This window comes from Phacochoerus africanus, chromosome 1, assembly GCF_016906955.1.
Source record: "Phacochoerus africanus isolate WHEZ1 chromosome 1, ROS_Pafr_v1, whole genome shotgun sequence".
Classification (NCBI taxonomy): Eukaryota; Metazoa; Chordata; class Mammalia; order Artiodactyla; family Suidae; genus Phacochoerus; species Phacochoerus africanus.
In genome coordinates, this window is record NC_062544.1 from 104444526 (window position 1) to 104467195 (window position 22670).

The 22670-nt window shown below is 42.8% G+C and overlaps 1 protein-coding gene across 2 annotated transcripts; it reads left to right on the forward strand.

Moving 5' to 3' along the window:
- The first annotated feature begins 2121 nt into the window (after positions 1–2121).
- Positions 2122–21880, forward strand: LOC125122221 (caspase-14-like). Of its 2 annotated transcripts, XM_047770451.1 has the most exons (7): positions 2125–2792; positions 4235–4287; positions 5818–5967; positions 9913–10138; positions 10873–10986; positions 17793–17902; positions 21404–21876. In XM_047770451.1, exons 1-7 carry the CDS (start codon positions 2441–2443, stop codon positions 21503–21505), a joined length of 1107 nt encoding a protein of 368 aa, XP_047626407.1. In that variant the 5' UTR covers positions 2125–2440; the 3' UTR covers positions 21506–21876. The 2 variants fall into 2 exon arrangements, with proteins under 2 accessions (XP_047626411.1, XP_047626407.1); XM_047770455.1 differs by lacking the exon at positions 5818–5967 and having other exon boundaries at positions 2122–2792; positions 21404–21880.
- The last annotated feature ends 790 nt before the right edge of the window (positions 21881–22670 follow it).

The window sequence follows — 22670 nt, forward strand, 5'->3', positions numbered from 1 at the left end:
CCTCGTGTCATCACTGTTCCAAAATAACAAAACAGTCTAAGGTGGCTGGTTTTTGATCTCTGTAGGTCCTCAAAGCTAAAAATTTTTTAAATATGTATTATATGATTCATCACTGCATGTGAGGCAGGGTGTTCAGGTGTCTTGATCTCTTCAGTCTTCCTTGACTCTCATCTTGGGGTGATGGGAGGCTGATGCCATTGAGGGCCCTGTGGGAGCTGGGGGGCTGGGGTGGGGGGCTGGGGTTGGGGCAGAGATGAGGCCTGAGGTCTGGAGGTACAGGCTTCATTCCAGTGCAGATGAGCTTATCTCATACACAGCTGGTGGATTCCAGCCACCAGAGTCCCCTTCCTTGCTCTGCATTTGTTCTTTTGGGGGCAAAAAAAAATTTTTTTTCTTTTTTTTAATTATTCAAATGAATTTATCACATCTGTAGTTGTATAATGATCATAACAATCTGATTTCACAGGATTTCCATCTCACAGCCCAGGCACATCCCCCCCCCAAAAAAAAAATCTTAAAATTTGGAGAAATAGTCTCATTTTCTCAAAATGGGGTCAATCTGAAACTTGCCTTTATGAAGTCTGTGGTCTGCATATCCCAGTCCTCAAGAATTTGTTTTTTCCTCTCCCGCAGTCTCCCACAAGTATTAAAGCTGAGAAAGGAAGTGGTTGATGAGCTTCAGCTGGCTTTGGGAACACTGCCCAGTGCCCTTTTAAATAAAACTGATTTTGGAGTTGCCGTTGTGGCACAGCGGAAATGAATCCGACTAGGAACCATGAGGTTGCAGGTTCGATCCCTGGCCTCACTCAGTGGGTTAAGAATCCGGTGTTGCCATGAGATGTGGTGTAGGCTGGCAGCTGTAGCTCTGATTTGACCCTTAGCCTGGGAACCTCTATATTGCTGTGGGTGCGGCCCTAAAAAGACAAAGATATTAAAAAAAAAACCTGATTTCATTCTTGGCTGTCTCAGACTTGAAGCAAATTACTTAGGGGTGGGGCTTTGTGGGAGTAAACAGTCATCTGGCAGCTGGAGATAAGACCTAGTAAGGCTCCAGGCAACAAGGACAGAAACACTGCTTTCAAGTTGTGTTATACTCAATTTCCAAGAATATATTATGAAATACCTCAAAAGATCACAAGAGTAAATGATACATTGCCCCTTCACTCACGTCACTCAAATGGAACAATTATCAGGATTTAATTTAACCACTTTTGCTTGTCTTTCTCCTCTCCCCCACCTCCTTTTTTCTTTCCTTAAGGAGATTGCAGACATCATACCATTCCACTCTTCACACGTCAATGCATTTCTAAAAATTATGGACATTCTTCTTACATAACTACAACGTTCTTATCCCACCTGAAAAAAAAGTTAACAATTTTCTTGCTTATCCAACACTCAGCCCATATTCACATTTCCTTGATAGTCTCAAGAATGGTTTTTTCAGTTGGCTTATTTGAGTCAGGATTCAAACAAGTTCTGAGATTGTTTCACCAGCTGGTCTAAATGGTAAGTGATTTTGAGGCAATCTAGGATTAGTTAGTTCCTAAGGGCCCAATCAAGTTAGGGAACCTAGCAATTAAGGACTCGGGGTTGCAAAGCTGAGATCTGCTGGCCAAGGCAGTGCTCCTACCAGGGTCCCCAGGCCAGAGCAGCGTGCATTTCTAACTTCTTGCTGACTTCATATTGTCAGGTTAACAGCTTTTCTCACCACATCCCGGTCTGGAGTCGAAAGTCAATGGTTCTCAAACTTGGCTGCACATTGGAATCTTCTGAAGACCTCTGAAAATCATTGGTGCCCGGGGTTGCCGCCCAGAGGTTCTAGGGTAATTCAGCTTGGATTATGGCCTGGTTATGAGGAGTTTCAAAAGTCCCTCTGGTGATTTTTTTTTTTTTTTTCCTTTTACCGGCCACACCTATGGCATATGGAAGTTCTTGGGTTAGGAGTCCAATTGCGGGATGGGAGCCATTTCTGTGACCTAACGTGGCAACGCCAGATACTTAACCCACCGACTGAGGCCGGGGATCGAACCCGATCCTCTGGGATACTAGTCGGGTTTGTAACCTGTTGAGCCGCAACGGGAACTCCGCCCCCTAGTGGTCCTAATGCGCTGCCAAGGTAGAAAACTACTGAGGAGCCTGCAAGGCCCGACAGCTCAGCTTCAGCCTAGCACTGCTCCAAGGGTTAAAGCAGGAGCTTCTCTGGGCCGGCATAACAGGGACTGGGGGATGCGGGGCGTGGCTCCGGGACGGGGGCGTGTCTTCGGCCTGAGAGGAAAAGGCGGGAGCGTCTAGGCCGCCGGACAACCTACCTCTGGCGGGGCTTTGTAGGATAGCGGAAACGCCTCTATTTTTCAAAACAAAGAGAAGCGGGAGGCGTGTGCTGCGCGCAGGGCTCACGTTGGTTCGTCTCACCCCGGCTCTTCGGCATCGTAGGCTAACAATGGAGGAAAGCCCGGGAAGCGGCCGGCACTTGGAGAGGAACCTTTGGAGGACTCCTCTGAAGCTCCCGCCCTTGACGATCCGCTTGCAGGAGACGCTGGACCAGCTGTCCCCGCAGGAGCTGCGCGACTTCCGTACCCTCCTCAAGAATGTGGACGCGGAGCCGCGCGTGAAGGAGCTGCGGTTGGAGCTGGAGGGCGGCAACGCGTCGGGGCTGGCCCAGCTCCTCGCCAAATACTACGACTCGGAGGCCGCCAGGCGCGTCATGGTTCAGGTGCTGCAACAGCTGCCCCGCGCCGACCTGCTGCAGCGCTGGCGGAGCGCCGCCCCTGCTGTCGCCGCGGCTGGCCAGGGTGAGCTCGCGGGGATTCCGGGGGCGGGGGCAGTGGAGCGGGTCCTCGGTGACCTCGGGATTAGGCCACACAGCCCGGGGATTCTCGGGCTGAGGGAAGGGGAACTGGAGAGGGAAGAAAGGACTGGCGGGGGAAGGGTCGGATGTGAGCTGCAGGTTAGGCCCTGGCGTCCAGGTGAGCGCCAAGGGAGCGGAGCTGGAAGATTGCGGGCTGCTAGGGACCGAGTGAAAGCGCGATGGGAGATGGGAGCCCTGGGTAAGCGGCCAGGAGAGAGACGGTTCCCAGGAACCGAATACAAGTGACCAAAGAGTAGCCATTAGAGTCTACCAACTCCTTCTGGAGCGGGCTTAGAAATCACTGACTCAGCAGGCTTGAAATGCATTTTAAACAAGTTCCTCTTAACGATTGTGGGAAGGAGAAGGGAAAGATGATGTGAGAAACCCAGTGTTGGAATCCCTCTGAAACACGTCCATACCATTAGAACATTTGCCATAAATTTGGGAAGATGCGGCTTAGGATCAAGGAATAGTAACAAGCTGGGGAGGTTAGGGTTTATCCCCACAAATTTAATAAACGTATGCGTTTGTAATATGCGAGTGTGTGTATGTGTGTATACATAGAAGGCAAGAGAGAGAGAAAGCAGTTCTTAAACCGGGCGCATTGAGGTAGACACTAAAATAAACCGTTGCTGGTCTCTGCCAGTCCCGTGCTTATGATCTGGTTGAGTTTTGAGGTTTGTTCCTTTGCCAATTTTTTTAGGTTTTTACTAGATGACAACTGTAAACCACCTCAAAACATGGTCAGTAGGAGGAATACCTGCCCTGTGAAGCCTTTCATTCTCCTTTGACTTCATCTGCACAGCACTTATGATAGTATCTCTCTAGGCTTAGTTGATGTATCATGCTTTTCTCATCACTCCTTTAGACTGTGAGTCTCTTGCAATTACAGTGGGTTCTTTTGTTCCTTTGTTTATTTTTAGAATCAAACTGCCCAGTAGGATGACTACACAGTGTAGAAACCCAATAAATATTTGAATTGAATTCTAAGAGATTATTTAATTAAAAAAATCAAATAGGGTCCAGTTTATTTGACTTCATTTTTCTCTTTATTGATGTCTTGGTCTCCTTTTCAGGAGGTGCATGTGCAGTCATGTTCATTGATCCTAACCTTTTCACCTCTGCTCTGGGTCTCCCTGTCCCTGAGCCTGACTGGGGTCTAAGGGAGTTTTGTTAAGTTTCCATCCTCCTGAGTTTGGGAGAGGCTATTAGAAAACGGTTCTAAAGCAAGATTGAAGGTTGCCGGGCCCCAAAACATAAGAGGCAACTGAATTCCTTGGGAGATGCACCTTGTTAACAGGAATGACAGTAGATCTTGATTAAAAAGAGAAAAATGTGGGAAAAAAATTTTTTTTCTGTTTTGTTTTCTCATGAAAATTCATTCAGTGATTCCAAGAAAGATGGCAAAGAGAAGTTATGACTGTATGGAAGATGAATTGGTAAGTTTCTTGACTCTTACCCCGACACTACACACAGGTCAGCAGATAGGTCAGTCACCATTTGCACTTTTTTGTGCTGCCTCTGTTGGGTTGAAGGCAAGTATTTGTGTGGTTTTCTCAAGTGGTCAGATCTCCATGCTTTCTGTCATCAACAGTAAAAGCAAAACATGAGCCAGTTAAAACCACTTTGCATACATTAACCAAATGAGATAAGTACTGTTATTATCTCCATTTTACAAATCAGGGCTTTGCAGGCTCTTATGGCCTTGGGCAACTACAGAAGTTGCTGGCTTCTGGCTCTTTTTGTTTTTGTTTGCCTCTTTTATAAGGGACATGTAAAACTGAAGTAGAGGAAATGTAAAGTAGAGAAAATAGAAAAATGAATCTTCAAACTCCAGCCCAACCTACTTACTGCCCTGCTTCTACAGTTAGCAACAAGTGGCCAATCTTTTCTTCTGTCCCCCCATTATTTTAAAGCAAATCCAGATATCATATCACTTTCATACATATTAATACTTTAGAATGTATCTAAAGGAAGATTTTTTTTTAAAGTCCATAATACCATTATTCTACCTAGAAACAAATTCCTTAAACTTGGCAAAAGATGCTTTTTTTTTTTTTGGCTGTGCTCTTAGCATGGGGAAGTTCCCAGGCCAGGGACTGAATCTGAGCCACAGTAGTGTCAGAGAGAGAGAAAGTAGTACTTATACTTAACCTGCTAAGCCACCAAGAGATTTCGGGCCTTCAGATTTCCTTGGCTGGTTCCTTTCTCTTTTACATTTGGATTGTTTTGAGTCAGGATCTGATTCAAACAAGGTCTATACAATTACATTTGATGGTTTGTCTCTTAAGAGACTCTTAATTTATGATATCTCTCCCTTTAACCTCTTATTTGTTGACAAAACCAGGTTATTTCGCTTTTAAAATGTCTCACATTCTGGCTTTTAATAACTGTTGCCCTGTGTTGTCATTTACCATTTTCCTTTAGTGGTAATGGGTGTGTATAGGCATTTAAAAATGAGATTGGGAGTTCCCGTCGTGGTGCAGCAGAAACAAATCTGACTAGGAACCATGAGGTTGCAGATTCAATCTCTGGCCTTGCTCAGTGGGTTAAAGATCCGGCATTGCCGTGGGCTGTGGTGTAGGTTGCAGACATGGCTCGGATCTGATGTTGCTGTGGCTGTGGTATAGACCAGCAGCTATAGCTCCAATTGGACCTCTAGCCTGGAAACATCCATGTGCTGCAGGTGTGGCCCTAAAAAGACAAAAGCCAAAAAATAAAAATAAATAAATAAGTAAAAATGAGATCGGCTTATTCATCCTAGTTTGAGAAGGTATTTGAAAGAAATACAGATCTTGCCAGGCCTCACCCCAGAACTGATGAGAGAGGAAATCGGTGTTATGCTCCTTCTCTGAACTGGGAAACCTCATCATTAACCTTAGAAAACACTCATTTCACATATGTGGCATATTTGGATTTCTGAGTTTGGTTTTATTTAAATATTGTTTCTTGGCTTTCCTTGAAAACAGGACTGCTATGACCTGAGTGGCAGTCGGAAGGCCTTCCTCATGTGTGTGCAGAAGAACAGGCCAGGTGCTGAGCAAGATATCCAGTGGATGGAGGAATGGCTTGACCAGTGCCATTTTGAACGTACATTGTGCATCGATCCCAACAAGATGGTAGCAAGTTAAAAACAAAAGCAAAAATTTGTAGCTTGGATATGATAATTTTTCTTCTTTTTTACAACATTTGGGGGCCTTCCTGCTGTGGCACAATGGGATCAGCAGTGTCTCTGCAGTGCTGGGACACAGGTTCGATCCCTGGTCCAGTGCAGTGAGTTATAGGATCCAGCGCTGTCGAAGTGGCAGCATAGGTAGCAACTGTGGCCTGGATCTGACCCTGGCCTAGGAACTCCATATACTAGGGACAGCCAAAAAAGAAAAAAAGTAAAAAGATAAATAATTTAAAAATAAATTTAAAAAATTGAGTTTTATGACCTGGTTAGAACCAGGGCCTGCTGAGCAATGGATGTGAATGTCCTGATGAAATTCTCCAGCTTACCTATTAGATACAGGTGGTTTTGTCATGTTAAGTGTGTGATACTGCTTGGAGCCCAGCAGGGACCTCCTGGGTTTCAGTCTTGGCTAAGGGCTGAGCCGGTTACAAACCTGACTAGTATCCAAGAGGACACAGGTTCGATCCCTGGCCTCACTCAGTGGGTTAAGCATCCGGCATGGCCTTGAGCTGTGGTATAGGTTGCAGACTTGACTTGGGCTTGTGGCTGTGGTGTAGGCCAGCAGCAGCAGCTCCGATTCAGCCCCATATGGGAACTTCCATATGCTTTTTAGGGCCATGGATTTGGCCCTAAAAAGTGGGAAAAAAAAAAAAAAAGCCAGAGGAATCTCAGCATCCCAGCAGCATTGTAGCCTAGGGGCTTTGAAAGGTCCTAATGGGACTTCCTTGGCACAGTGGGAGGAATAGGGAGAGGGATTGCTGAGAGCCCTGGGCAGAATTACACTGGGATTGAGTTAGGTGAGGTGACACAGGAATACAATGAAGTGGAGGTGGGTGGGAACTCCATTTTGACCTCTCTGACTCCAGCTGAATCCTGGCTTAGCCTTGCCCTTATCTGGGGATAATAATTTAGGAAAGTCTTTGATAGACCCCAGGAGTCACTCCTCAGGAATATCAAGGAACAGCATAGCAGAGGAGGAATCCTGCCTCTTCCTAGTTGTTACCTTAACTGAGAGTGATTTTGCCCCCAGTGCCCTCAGGACATTTGATAGTGTCTGAGGACATTTTTGGATGCCAGAATAGAAGCCAGGGGGTCTACTGAAGACCCTACAGTGCACAAGCCAGCACTCACAGTGAAGAGTGACCAGACTTGAAGTGTCACTAGTGCATTAATTCTAGAAATTCTGCCTGAAATTAAATGACTACTTTCTTCTCTAAAATGGGGATGGGGATGATGATAGTAGTTGATTCTGTAGGGCTGTGGTAAGGATGAAATGAGCTGCTTTGTATAAAAGTTCTCAGAATAGTAACTGAGATAGTAAATGCTCAATAAATTTTGATTTTATTATTTCAAAGCTAAAAACAGATCCCTTCATGTTTCCCAAGGAGTGTACCAGAATCTCTTCCACATTAGGCAGTCTTTTAAATCTAGTCTTCCATTCACATGGCAAATCTTATCAGTGTTCTGGTTTATTTTCCCAAAGGTCCAGAAGCAGCCTCTTTTCTCTACTTCCTATCAACATTTATTTGTAAATATTGAACAATCTTGGGAGTTTTCCAGCAGCCTAGTAGTTAAGGATTTGGCGTTGTTATGCTGTGGCTTAGGTTTGATCCCTGGCCTGGGAATTTCCACATGCTTCAGGTGTGGCTAAAAAACTAAAAGCTAAAACAAACCAAAAAAACAGCATGAAAAAAATTGAGCAATGTTACTGGTAAAATTATTTCACTTTTTTTTTTTGCTGTACTCACAGCAATGTGGAAGTTCAGGGATCAAACCCACAGCATAGTTGTGGCAACACCAGAGGATCTTTAACTGGCTGTGCCACAAGGGAACTTCCTATTTCACTGTTGTAAGTTTCATTTTCCTTATTATTAGTTTTGGTTGAACATTACTGGCTATTTGTTTTCGTCTATGAGTTACCTATTTGTATTCTTAGCCATTTTTCCTGATGGATTTTCTTTTTTCTTATTCTGTAGTTCATTTAGACAAAATAGGATGTAAATATTTTTGTCCTACCTCGTTACCTGCTTTTTGACATTTTGTTAAGCCATATGGAATTCTTTGAGGTTTTGCGAGGAAACTTGTCAGTCTTTCTTTTTGTCAGCTTCTTGGTTTTTGTGTCTTGATTAAACCCATGCCTTTCCAACTTAAATTTTTTAAAATTATTTTGTCTACATTTAAAAAAAAATAGTTTAAGGTCAGCCTTCTACTTGCTGGAATTTTTTGGGACAGTGAAGTGGGTGGTCTAACTTTATTTCCGAGTGGATAGCCAGTCATCTCATTTTTTTTTCTTTTTTTTCTTTTTCATATGGAAGTTCCCAGGCTAGGGGTCAAATTGCTGCCAGCCTATGCCACTGCAGGATCCAAGCCCAGTCTGTGACCTACACCAGAGCTCATGGGAATGCCGGATCCTTAACCCAGTGAGTGGGGCCAGAGATCAAACCCACCTCATGGATACTAGTCAAGTCTGTTACCCCTGAGCCACAAAGGGAACTCATTTGTTGATGATACATCTTTTTCCTAAGTTTTTGAAATTCCACTCGTACCATTAACTAAATCTCTGTGTATACTTGGATCAATTTCTGGATTCTAAAATAGTCCATTCTGAAGTTCCCATCGTGGCGCAGCAGAAACGAATCTGACTAGGAACCGTGAGGTTGCAGGTTTGATCTCTGGCCTTGTTCAGTAGGTTAAGGATCCAGCATTGCCGTGAGATGTGGTGTAGGTGGCAGACATGGCTTGGATTCCGTGTTGCTGTGGCTATGGTGTAGGCCAGCAGCTACAGCTCTGATTAAACTCCTAGCTTGGGAACGTCCATATGCCACAGGTGCGGCCCTAAAAAGACAAAAAGACTAAAAAATAATAATAATAAAAAATATTAAAATAGTCCATCATATATTTGTTTATACCTATGCCAGTATATCACTGTTTTATTCACCACGACTTTTATAGTTTTATTTTGATGTCTGATATGATCTATCCCCCATTCATTGTTTTTTGGTTTTCTTTCTTTTTTCTTTGGTCTTTTTAGGGCCACACATGAGGCATATGGAATTTCCCAAGATGGGAATTGAATCGGAGCTATAGCTGCGGGCCCATATCACAGCCACAGCAATGTGGGATCCTTAACCCATGGAATGAGGCTCAGGATTGAACCTGCGTACTAGTTGGGTTCGTTACTGCTGAGCCACAATGGCAACTCCTCTTTTTAACTTGTGAATGTTCATTTTGCTGTTCTTGAGCATCTGTTCTCTATGACCTTGAGAATCATCTGGTAAAGTTTCACAGAAATCCTTTGAGATTTTGATTGACATGACACTGAATTGAGGTTAATTTGGAGTTAATTGGCAAATTAATAGTATTAAGTCATCTCAAAAACATCTGCATGTCATGGTTTGTTTATGTTGCCTCTTCACTAAAGTTCTTTTTTATTTTTATTTTTTTTTTGTCTTTTTGTCTTTTAGGGCCGCACCCGGGGCATATGGAGGTTCCCAGGCTAGGGGTCTAATTGGAGCTGTAGCCGCTGGCCTACACCACAGCCACAGCAATGCCAGACCTGAGCCACGTCTGCAACCTACACCACAGCTCACGGCAACTCTGGATCCTTAACCCACTGAGGAAGGCCAGGGATTGAACCCGCAACCTCATGGTTCCTAGTTGGATTTGTTTCCACTGTGCCACAACAGGAACTCCCATCTCTGGTATTTCTGACTTTTTCTACCTTCAATTCCTTTTTCCTTTGTTTGCTGTGCCCATGGCATGTGGAAATTCCTGGGCCATGGATCAAACCTCTGTCATAGCAGTGACAGTGCTAGGTCCTTAACTGCTAGGCCACCAGAGAATTCCCTCCTACCTCCAGTTCTTTTTAATACACTACCCTGTTTTACAGGAGTTACTTGAAAAAATAAGATCATTTCGTGATGGACTAAATGAAATTAAAGATGGCGTTGGCTGTTGCCTTGTTACTCTTATGTCCCATGGAGAAGAAGGCTTTATTAAAATGAACAATGGTGAAAAAATCAGCCTGGAAGGCATCTTTGAAATGTTTAACAATAAAAACTGTCCAGCACTTCAAAAGAAACCAAAAATCTTTATAATCCAGGCCTGCAGAGGAGGTAAATAGAGACTTCTTTGTAATAGCTCTGTTTCTAGGAAATAGGAAATTCTCATATTGATGACTGAGGAAGAAGATTAAGTTTTGTATTTTTTGGGGGGGTTGTCTTTTTTTTTTTTTCCCTTAGGGCCACATACATGGCATATGAAAGTTCCCAGGTTGGGGTCAAATTGGAACTACAGCTGCTGGCCTACACCACAGCCACAGCCAAATCCTACAACACAGCTCTTGGTAATGCCAGATTCTTAACCCACTGAGCAAGGCCAGGGATTGAACCTGTGTCCTCATGGATACTAGTCAGATTCATTTCTATTGAGCCATGACAGACACTCTGAAAAGGAAGTTTTAAATAAAATTATTTTACATTAGTGGACCCACAGGCACAGCTTTCATTGTGTAGTATGCTAGGGACGTTGAGCTGGGAGGAAGGGACAGTGGGAAAATGTACCTGGGATAGGATAGTTAATTTAGGCCAAGGAAGGTGTAAGTCATTAACTTCATGAGGCAGATCAGGAAACCTCAAATTTGAGAGAGAGGTGGGCAGTTTCCTGGGAGGGGGGATCTCCCATCCTTTGTGTGATTCTGGGTGGGTCATGGGACTAATACTGAACTTATGTAACTTTAGTGGGTATTTCTCTCTCTTGTGGAGACACAGGCTTGTTGAAACTTTTGTCGATGGTTACTGGTGTCAATGGTATGTTATCGTAGGTTGTATTTTCATTTATCAAAAAATAGAGAGAAGAGACATTGGTGTGGAAACGGATGATGAACCCATGGACTCAGATGATGTATCTGAGAAGAGGCTGCCTACATTCAGTGATTATTTCATCATCTACCCCACCCGGGCAGGTAAGACAGTGAGGTTTGATGATAGTGAGAAACATATTCATCCTTTTAAAAAGATATTATCTGTGCTTTACAAATTGATGTATGTAAGGAGAAATTTTCATTAACCCATCCATCTCACTTTAGAAACTATTCCACAGAGTTCCTGCTGTGGCACACCAGGATTGGTGGCATCTTGGGCGCACTGTGATGCAGGTTCGATCCCCAGCCTGGGACACTGGGTTAAGGGTCCTTAAGGCCAAAAAATTTTAAAAAAGAGAGTTCCTATTGTGGCTCAGCAGTAACAAACCCAACTAATATCCATGAAGATGAGGGTTGTATCCCTGGCCTCGCTCAATGGGGTTAAGGATCCAGCATTGCCATGAGTTGTGGTGTAAATTATAGACAAGACTCGGATCTGGTGTTGCTGTGGCTGTGGTGTAGGCTGGCAGCTGCAGCTCCGAGTCAACCTATAGCCTGAGAACTTCCGTATGTCGAAAGTGTGGCCCTAAGAAAAAAAGAAAAAAGGGAGAGAGACAGGGAGGAAGGAGGAAAAGGGAAAGGAAGGGAAGGGACTGACCCACTTTCAGAGATGGCAGGTTTGCATCTGTTCATCTCTTTCTTGTGGGACTACACCAACCTCTTTGCAAAGTATCACATAATAAAATAAGATGATTGGCTCTCATGTGAAAAAGATCTTGATCCAAAGCCAGTTCTGTCACTTGCTGTCTTTGAGTCCTTCAATTTTCTTAGCCTCTAGATATGTCAGTTTCTTTATGCAAAATAAGATAAAATATATTTATGTCATTGGGATGTTATATAAATTAAATTATGTAATACAGATGTGCTTATCATAATAACTGGCATAATAAGTTTTAAAAAGAAATTAACCAATATGTTATGCTGATAATATTATTATTATTGCTAGTAATATTACTAATACTAAGTTAAAATCCCAAAGAATCTTCTGTGCTGAAGGGGTGGACTTGACTCAGTCATGAAGGGAAACAGGAAAATCTAGAGAGAAGATAGAAGTGGTCAAGGGCATTTATTTAGCTGTTTGTTTCTTGGTTTTCTTCAAAAAGAATTAAAGTAGGAATTCCCATTGTGGTGCAGTGGAAGCAAATTGACTAGGCACCATGAGGTTTCAGGTTCGATGTCCTCGCTCAGTGGGTTAAGGATCTGGTGTTGCCATGAGCTGTGGTGTAAGTCGAAGATGAGGCTCAGAATCTGCTTTGTTGTGGCTTTGGCGTAGGTCAGCAGCTGCAGCTCTGATTCAACCCCTAGCCTGGGAACCTCCATATGCTTCGGGTGTGGCCCTAAAAAGCAAAAAAAAAAAAAAAAGAATTGAAGCAGTTTGCAAATATGTGTGCAATTCAAGATAAAATGTTAGTGAATAAATGGAAGCAAAGCAAAGTAAAGACAGTAATGTAAAATGAAAATGTCTATGTTAAAGTTAAATGTAACTTTATTCACCCAAGAGAGATGAAAGTGCGTGTATTTTTTTTTTTTTTTTAAGAGCTGCACCTGCAGCATATGGAAGTTCTCAGGCTAGAGGTCAGTCAGATCTTCAGCTGCTGGCTTCTGCCACAGCCACAGCAAGGCTGGATCTGAGTCTTGTCTGCGACCTACACCACTGCTCACAGCAATGCTGGATCCTAAACCCACTGAGCGAGGCCAGGGATCGAACCTGCAACCTCATGCTTCCTAGTCGGATTCATTTCCGCTGTGCCAAGATGGGAACTCCCATTGTATCTTTAATGACGTGAAATTCCTCTTAGTTCCTTACCTTCTTTACTGCTATTATTTGTGGCTTCTATTCTTGATCTGACTTGTCAGTGGCTTACTTAGTTAAGAATCCTTTTTTTTTGGCTGCATCTGCGCCACATGGAGGTTCCCAGGCTAGGGGTTGAATCTGAGCTACATCTGCTGCCTACACCACAGTCATAGCAACACTAGATCTGAGCCGCATCTGCGACCTACACCACACCTCATGGCAATGCTGGATCCCTGACCCACTGAGGGGGTCTAGGGATTAAACCTGCAACTTCATGGTTCCTAGTCAGATTTGTTTCCACTGCGCCTCGACAGGAACTCTGTTAAGAATCCATTTTTAGTTTTAGTTTTGTTAATCCTCTCTAGTATTATGTTTGTTTTTTATTTCATTCATTTGGGCCCAGATTTCCATTTTTCTCCTTTTTTTTTGCTTTAGCTGTGCTGCAGCATATGGAGTTCTTAGGCCGGGGATCAGATGTAGGCCCAGTTTCGACTTAAGCCACATTTGTGGCCATGCTGGAGTCTTAACCCACTGCGCCAGGCTGGGGATCAAACCTGCATCCCAGTGCTCCCAAGACACCACTGATTCCGTTATGCCATGGCAGGAAATCCAGGACAATTTACTTTTATTGTTAGCATTCATATATTTACACTTTTAACATTTTACTTTTTGCTATTTATTTTTATTTGCTTTCTTCCCCCCCTTTATTCCACTTAAAACAATGAAGTAAAGTTGCTGTGTGCAATATTATGTTAGTCTTATTGCTCTTATTTCTGCTTGATTATGAATTTAGGTTGTTATTCTTAAATTTTCTCCTAGTACTGACTTGGAAGGTATGCATTTCATATCTCCTTATGGTTCCCCATGAAATTTTATTCACATGTATTTAATCTCAAGTTAATACAAAGCTTATCCGTACTTCTTGATGATACATGGAATCTTAGAACACTAAGTCTTATCACCTTCCACATTTAAGCACTATTATTTAACATTTTTTCTTATCCCCTATTTTTTGTAACTTTTAGTATATGAAATTATTATGTATTCTTACACTCCTTCCACCCTGATTTTCTTCTGAATTAAGACATTAAATCAACACATTTTCATCAACTAGGGTGGCATGTACTAAGGTGGCAAGCATTATTCTAGGTAATGCCTGTCCATTTTTTAAAACCCCACAAATTAGAATATTTTTGTAACATTTTATACAACCTTTGTTTGTTTACCCCTGTGTTTATCATTTTCTTTGTTCTCTATTCTTTTCTGAATCTCAGATCATTTTTCTGTGGTCATTTTCTTTTTACTTAAAGTATATCTTTTAGAAATTCACTCAAGGAGGAGTTCCCCATTGTGGTGCAGTGGAAACAAATCCGACTAGTATCCATGAGGATGTGAGTTTGATTCCCGGCCTCGCTCAGTGGGTTGGGGGCGGGGGATGGGGGGATGTGTGTGGGGGGATCCTGCGTTGCCCTGAACTGTGGTGTAGGTTGCAGTTGCGGCTCGGATCCTGAGTTGTTGTGGCTGTGGCTGGGGCCAGCAGCTACAACTTGGATTGGACCCCTAGCCTGGGAAATTCCATATGCCATGGGAGCATCCCTAAAAAGAAAGAAAAGAAAAGAAAAGAAAAGAAATTCATTTAAGGAAGATTTGTAGGTGGTAAATTCATTTTACACCCAAATGTGGCTGATCATGTGACAGTATCTTTGCTTGTTTCCTTCTTGTGATGCCATCTTTTATTTCTTTAAACATTTCACGCATTTATTTTATGTTTTATATCTAATATTTCCAATATCTAAAGTCTTTGGGGGGGGGGTCGCTCTTTTGGTTGTTTCTGCTGCCTGTCACTTGTGGGAGTTGTGTGTTTGAGCTGTTAGCTCCTTCTATAGAATTTTAATCTCTGGTACTCCTGGGGGCATACATTGGGAATACTTTCTTTTAAAGGGGATCATCGACCACATGGACCTCTGTGGCTCTCTCTCTTCAGGGTCTCTTGGTTAATGCAGGAATGCTAAATTCATCTCCCTACCTCCCAGGCACATTTTCCCGGCTTTACTTTCCACTGGAGTAGACATTTCCCCTGAGGCACAATGCAACTCTGGCTTTTATGTTTGCTTTCTGCTCCTAGCTCAAGTTTCAACTTCCTCATTTGGAGGAATGGAATGCTTTGGGGATTTCCATTAATTCCTCTCAGCTCAGAATTTAGCATTAAAATTTTGTTCCAGTCAAGCATCAAGTTTTGGAGTTCCCATTGTGGCTCAGCAGTTACGAACCTGACTAGTGTCTAGGAAGATGCAGGTTAGATCTCTGGCCTTGCCCAGGTCAGTCAGTTAAGGATCTGGCATTGCCATGAGCTGTGGTGTAATTCACGAACCAAGTTCAGATCCTATGCTGCTATGGCTGTGTGGTAGGCTGGCAGCTGCTCCTCTGATTCGACTTCTAGCCTGGGAATTTCTATATACCACAAGTGTGGCCCTTAAGAAAAAATATAAAAAGAATCAGGTTTTATCGTTGGAGGGGTATATAAAAGTTCTAGTGCCTAAAGTGGGAAACTGGACTATATGTTAAAGTGAAACTTTGTGGGTCCCCCGCTTTTACCTGATCGGATGAGGCAGTACCAAATATGTGTGGGGAGGTGGGACAGTGGGTTCCTTTATCTCCCATCAACGAGAGACAGGTATACTGCCTCCTTGGACAGTAGTGTGTGATCCTAGAAAGCAAAAAGTATGTTTATTCCAAGACCCAGCAGTTTCATTTCCAGGTATACACACTAGTGCTGTGGTCCCCCAGTTGAGCTCTACTTTTCTGAACCACTAGCTCAGGTAATTTATGGATCCAAAAATTAGATCATGCTACACTCTTTTATTTTATTTTATTTTATTTATTTCTTTTGTGTGTGTGTGTGTCTTTTTGCCTTTTCTAGGGCTGCTCCCGCGGTATATGGAGGTTCCCAGGCTAGGGGTCTAATCAGAGCTGTAGCCACTGGCCTATGCCACAGCCACAGCAACGTGGGATCTGAACTGCATCTGTGACCTACACCACAGCTCATGGCAACACCGGATCCTTAACCCACTGAGCAAGGCCAGGGATTGAACCTACAACCTCATGGTTCCTAGTCAGATTCGTTAACCACTGCACCACGACGGGAACTCCATATACTCTTTTAGATGTTATCATTTTCAGGGGTAGCTAGCCTTTGGAGGACTGCTGAGATAAAGAGCCAGTGTTATGGTGGTGTCCTAGCTTGAGAAGTCCTGCAGTGCCCAACAGGGGTACACATCCCACTAGTAATTTAGCAATGAAATAAAAATATTTTTCTTTCAATTTGAATGGGTTTTTTTGGGATCACCTATTCATGTGCCTGTTGGCCATTGATGGACCTTCTCTTGCCCAATCTTATATTGGATTGGCTTTCTCTTTTTTTTTTTTTTTTTTGTTGCCCCACAGCATATGGAGTTTCCCTGCCAGGGATCAGATCAAAGCCACAGGTATGGCATAGGTGCAATGCTGGATCCTTAACCCACTGATGGAGGCCAGAGATTGAAACTGCATCCTCACATAGACAACATCTGGTCCTTTACCTGCTGAGCCACAATGAGAACTCCCAAAAGCAAAAGTTTTGAAGCATTGATAGTTCAGTGGTAGAGTTCTTACCTGCCAAAAAGCAAACATTTTAGATTTTAACTTCAATTTATCAGTTTTTTTCTTTTATGATTTATGCTTTTTGTGTTCTAAGAAAACTTTGACTACCTTGAAGTTGTAAAGATGTACCATATTTTTTCTATGCCAACCCAGAGTTACTATGAAAACATGCAATTTTGATATTCCCATTGAGTTTCCATACTAGAGACATTTATGTTTCTTAATTTAATAACAAAAATAGTAGTTAAGTTTTTGAGTACCCCCAAATCAATTCCATGTGGATGTATTTACAGCTATTTAGCTTAAAATTCTAGTGTAAAAGTCAGCAATAAAAAAATAGAAAAGGGGAGTTCCTCTTGTGGCTTAGCAGAAATGAACCTGATTAGTATCCATGAGGACATGGGTTTGATCCCTGACCCCACTCCATGGGTTAAGGATCCAGCGTTGCTGTGAGATGCGGTATATGTTAGAGATGCTGCTTAGATCCCACGTGACTGTGGCTGTGACTGTGTCTGTGGTGTAGGCTGGCACCTGTAGCTCCCATTCGACCCCTAGCCTGGGAAGTTCCATATATCTTGGGTGTGGCCCTGAAAATTAAAAAAAAAAAAAGAAAGAAAGAAAAGGGAAAAATAAATATGACAAAATGATAACTCAAATCTGAGGGATGATTATGTGGGGCAGGGATTATTAAACTTTGCTTACTATTTTTGTGTATATTTGAAAACTTTTGCTTTAAAAATGCATATAAAGGGAGTTCCCATTGTAGTTCAGTGGAAATGAACCCAACTAGTATCCATCAGGATGCGGGTTCAATACCTGGCCTCTCTCAGTGGGTTAAGGATCTGGCATTGTCATGAACTATGGTGTAGGTTGCAGATGCAGCTCAAATCTGGCATTGCTGTGGCTGTGGTATAGTTGGGCAGCTGCATCTCTAGTTCTACCCCTAGCCTGGGAATGTCCATTGGGTACAGGTGCACCCCCCACACACAAAAAAAAAAGCACATAAAAAAGAATGTCCTCCTAGGAATTCCCTGGTGACCTGGCAGTTAAGGATCTAGAGTTGTCAGTGCTGTGGGGCAGGTTCAGTCCCTGGCTTAGGAATTTTGCCTGCCAAGAGTGTGGCCAAAAAAAAAATGTCCTTCTGAGGTTATGTGCTATTGGTCACATGAGTCTCATGTCTTAAGGCAAGTGTTTATTTTTTAAAAATTTTTATTAAAGTGTAGTTGATTTACAATGTTCTGTTCATTTTCAGGTGTATGGTAAATTTTTCTCTTTTTTAGATTCTTTTCCATAATGCAAGTGTTTATTCTCAGTTCAAAGCCATTTTCTAGGTTTTAACTGTGGATCAAAGAACAAGTGCAAACTTGCTAGTTAGAGAAGGAAAATGGACGAAATTTTTTTTTTTCTTTTGTAGCTCATGTTGCTTTACGGGACCCCCATACCGGCTCTGTGATGATCAGAGCAATGTCTAACGTCTTTCAAGAGTATGGAAATAAGTGGCACATTGCTGACTTCTTCACCAAAGTAAGTAAATTCCAAGTAAACGTGTGCTCCAGTCAGTCTAAAGCGAATAAGACCCTTGAGAACATTTTCATGAGAAGATTGACTTTAGCCATGAGAACATGAGTGATGCTGCTGAGTTGCTTGGAAACAGTGGGCTGATGGGAAGTTTAGAGAACCGTGGCAGCCTTGTTGAGAATTCTCGGCCGAGGGAAACTGATAGGGCCACTCTATTCATTGGTACATGAGTGAGGTGGATATCAGGTGAGCTTTTGAAGATCCTCCCTGCTCAGTGGTCCTGCCTGCCTGACTCAGCTCTCCCGAGGGAGGGGAGAACCCGAGGGCTTCTTTAAGGACTGACACTGTCTCACATTTGTCTGCCCAGCTTGCAGCCCATGGTAAATGTTCACTGAATGAATATGAGTGGCCAAGGACTGCGGTGGGTTAATATAGGAACCATAGTTTGGAGAAGGTCCCGATGATAGTGGTTTATCATATCAAGATTGAAGAGTAATTTTCTTTTTCTTTTCTTTTCTTTTTTTTTTTTGCTTTTGCTTTTTAGGGCCACATCCGTGGCATATGGAGGTTCCCAGGCTGGGGATCAAAGTGGAACTGTAGCTGCTGGCCTACACCACAGCTCACAGCAACAATGGATCCTTAACCCACTGAGCAAAGCCAGAGATCAAACCTGTATCCTCATGGATCCTAGTTGGATTCATTAACCTCTGAGCCACGAAGGGAACTCAGAAGAGTAATTTTCTTCTTGATCTGGGAGTTTTATACCTAAAGAGAGCTAATTAGAAAAGATTGTAGGAGTTCCCACTGTAGCATAGTGGATTAAGAACTTGAATGCAGCGGCTTGGGTTGTTGTGATGGCATGGGTTCTATCCCGCGCCCAGTACAGTAGGTTACAGTCTTGCTGCAGCTGTGGTGTAGGTTGAAGCTGTGGCTTAGATTCGATCCCTTGCCCGAGAACTTCCATATCCCGTGGGTGCAGCCATTTAAAAAAATAAATAAATAAAAGAGAGAAAAGGTTGTAAATGAGCACAGTAATAGTAGTACTATTACCCACTGCACAGCTCATTCTGCACCAAGAGCTGTTCCCTGCGCTTTACAGATGTGAATCCATTTAAGTCTTACAATAGCCCTCAGGGTGGGTATTGGGATTCATGTCCCCTATTACAGATGGACAGCTCGGAAGTGGCAGCCTTGGCCTCCCAGCCCAGGCAGAGTGCTGCTAGAGCTCATGCCTTGATCACAATTATGGAGTATTTTACTTATGCCTTACCTCCCTGAGGGATAGTAACTCTTATTTCTTTAAAAAAAGATTTAATGTTAATGGTTTACATATGATGATTAAGATCCTTCAAAACTTTTTCACCTCATTTTGAGGTGAGCTCTTGGGGGGAAAAATGTTAACAGGAAGGACTATAGATAATGTATAGACAGTCTTTCCGACCATATTCCCATATCTCTTATATTGCTCAGTTTATCTCCTTAAGAAAATAGTTTCTTTGATCACGTTGCTATTCAGCAGAAACTGGCACAACATTATTTCCCAGGCTAGGTGTCGAATCAGAGCTGTAGCCACCGGCCTACACCACAGCCACAGCAATGCAGGATCTGAGCCTTGTCTGTAACCTACACCACAGCTCACGGCATTGCTGGATCCTTAACCCACTGAAGGAAGCCCGGGATTGAACCCTCATCGTCATGGATACTAGTTGGATTAATTTTTGCTGAGCCATGATGGGAACTCCCCAAATCAACTATACTTTAATTTAAAAAATTAATGCAAAAAAAAAAGTCGGACACAGAAAAAGAAATTTTTTTAAGAGAAAATAGTTTCTTCTCGGCTTCTCAAGAATGTGTAATAAAAAAAGACAGGTTAAACCAACTATAAATAGAAATCCATTTTAGTTAAAGCTAACTGAAAAACTATTTTGCTGACCAGTGTTCGTTAAGTCTTTATTAAACCTCATTCTTTTTTTAATTGAAAGCTGATTTTTTTTAACTGAATGAAAGATTCTTTAAATTCTATAGTGCTTTATAATTTCCAAAAGTTTCACACACATGATTTTATACAATCCCTTTATAACTCTTTTTCCCTCTCTAACTTTATATTACCCCTCCCCTGCTTCCCTCTCCCCACTGGTAACCACTAGTTCATTCTTTGTATCTGTGAGTCTGCTTCTTTATTTATTTTTTGTCTTTTTAGGGCTGTACCTGAGGCACTTGGAGATTCCAAGGCTAGGGGTCAAATTGGAGCTACAGCTGCTGTCCTACGCCACAGCCACAGCAACGCCAGATCCCAGCCATGTCTTTGACCTACATCACCATCACGGCAATGCCAGATCCTTAACCCACTGAGCAAGGCCAGGGATCAAACCTGCATCCTTGTGGATACTAGTCAGAGTCGTTTCTGCTGAGCCATGACAGGAACTCTGCTTCTTTTTTGTTTTATTCACTAGTTTGTTATATTTTTTTAGATTCCACAAATAAGTGGTATTATACCATATTTATCTTCCTGTCTGACTTATTTCACTTAGCATAATACTCTACAATCCATCCATGTTGCTGCAAATAGCAAAATCTCAGTAATAGTCCATTGTATGCATGCACCACATCTTCCTTATCCATTCATCTATTGATGGACACTTAGGTTGCTTCTATACCTTGGCTATTGTAAATAATGCTGCTATGAACATTGAGGTGCCTGTATCTTTTTGAATTAGTGTTTTTGGTTTTTTTTTTTTTTTTGGACAAATGCCCAGGAATGGAATTGCTGGGTCATATGGTATGAGCACTGTTCATTTTTATTTTTTTATTGTTTTTTAGGGCCATACCTGTGGCATATGGCGGTTCCCAGGCTAGGGGTCTAATCGGAGCTGTAGCCACTGGCCTACGCCAAAGCCACAGCAACGCCAGATTTGAGCCTCGTCTGCAACCAACACCACAGCTCATGGCAACTCGGGATCCTTAACCCACTGAGCGAGGCCAGGGATTGAATCCGAAACCTCATGGTTCCTAGTCGGATTCATTTCCGCTGCACCACGATGGGAACTCCAAGCACTGTTCATTTTTTAAGCACTTTCTGAGTAGACACTGGCATGAAAGTCCAAAAATGAGCAGAATGTGACCTCTGCATTAAAGGTACTTATAGCTTAGTGAGGTAGCAGATGGCAGGTGTGCTTACAACCAAGCCTGGAGTTAATAGAGCAGTTGTATATTTGGTACGTAACGTAATCTACCCCTTTCATTTTACCATGAGGCTCAGAGAAGCTTAATGTGTTGCCCAGTATGACCCAGGGGCAGGTTGACCCTCAAACTCAAGTTTGTATGTGCTTCAGTGCCCTTTCCAGCTCGCAGTGCTGCCTTCCAAGCATTTGCTGGGACCTGGGTGCAGTTTGCATCATTTTCTTGGTGCAGTCGAAGGACTCTGCCATCTCCTTCTGTGAGGTTTACTAAGAAGCTTTTGCTAGGAGCTTTACATTCTTTCGGACAGTTTGTGCTTTTATTTTACAGGTGAATAACAGGGTGGTGCACAGTGAATTTAATCTCCAAAAGGAACCAGTAAAAGTAACACTTGTAATGGAATCAACTTTAACCAAGTTTGTATACTTTTGACATCAGGAAGATTGAAAAAAAACAAGGCCTGCCTTACAACAGACTTTGTAAAGAGCTGGGAGCATTTGTAGCATTGTACAAATGGTTGTCATTTTGCATTATTCTTGTCACTAGCTGTGTTTCTCAAATTTGTTTTGTAAATATATGTGTATGTTATTTTTCTACAATTTAACTATGCTTATTTGATACTTGTAAATAATTTGGCTTTTTTTTTTTTTTTTTAAGATCGCTGTTTTCTGAAAAAACTTTCCTGAACTTTTATCAAAACATGCAAGTCCAGACATTCCCACTGTGACTCACTGGGTTAAGAACCCAACTAGTATCCATGAGGATGTGGGTTCCATCCCTACCCTCGCTCAGTGGGTTAAGGATCTGGTGTTGCCCCAAGCTGTGGCGTAGGTCGCAGATGTGGCTTGGATCTGGTATTGGTGTGGCTGCGGCATAGGCCGGCAGCTGCAGCTTCGATTGACCCCTGGCCTGGGAACTTCCATATGCCAAGAGTGTGGCCCAAAAAAAAGGAAAACCATGAAAGTCCAGCTCCATTCGCGTTCTATTGATCATGTGCTTCTCTTGCTGCTTATTCCCCACCCTCTCTGTTCTCAGTTTGGTTTTGGTGCTGGTGTTAAGCCTCATTTTCTTGGCTTAGTCAAGAATTGTCTTTGTGTGGCCTTGTCCTCTGTTTTTCCTTATTTCCCCAGATTATTGTCTGCAGCCAGTCTGATCTCTTTGACTCTGTATGCCTTTCTCTTGTCTTAGCTGGATGTCTCTGTGCCCTTAAGGGCTTCATGTTTTTACCTCCTGCCCATTGCCCAGCTTCCCCCTTGTCTCCATATACCTTTGAACTGCTGTTCTCTCTACCTTGAATCTTCTGTTCTACCCCACGTAGGTAAATCCTTTCTATCCTTCAGAGTTTGGTCTAAGCATCACTTGCTCAGGAAACTTTCCACAAGCCCTCATGCTAAGTCAGCTCTAAGTGCTCAGAGACCCTCTACTGCTCTTCTGTAGCATTGGAATAACTGTGCGGTGGCTGTTTAATCTGTCTCTCCAGTTCAGTCGTAAACTGCCAGCGGCAGAGGCCATATGTTCTGTTCATGGCTGTATCCTAGCTTCCACCTGCCTTAGGACACAGGCCATGCAGTGAACATTCAGTGAGTGACTGATCACT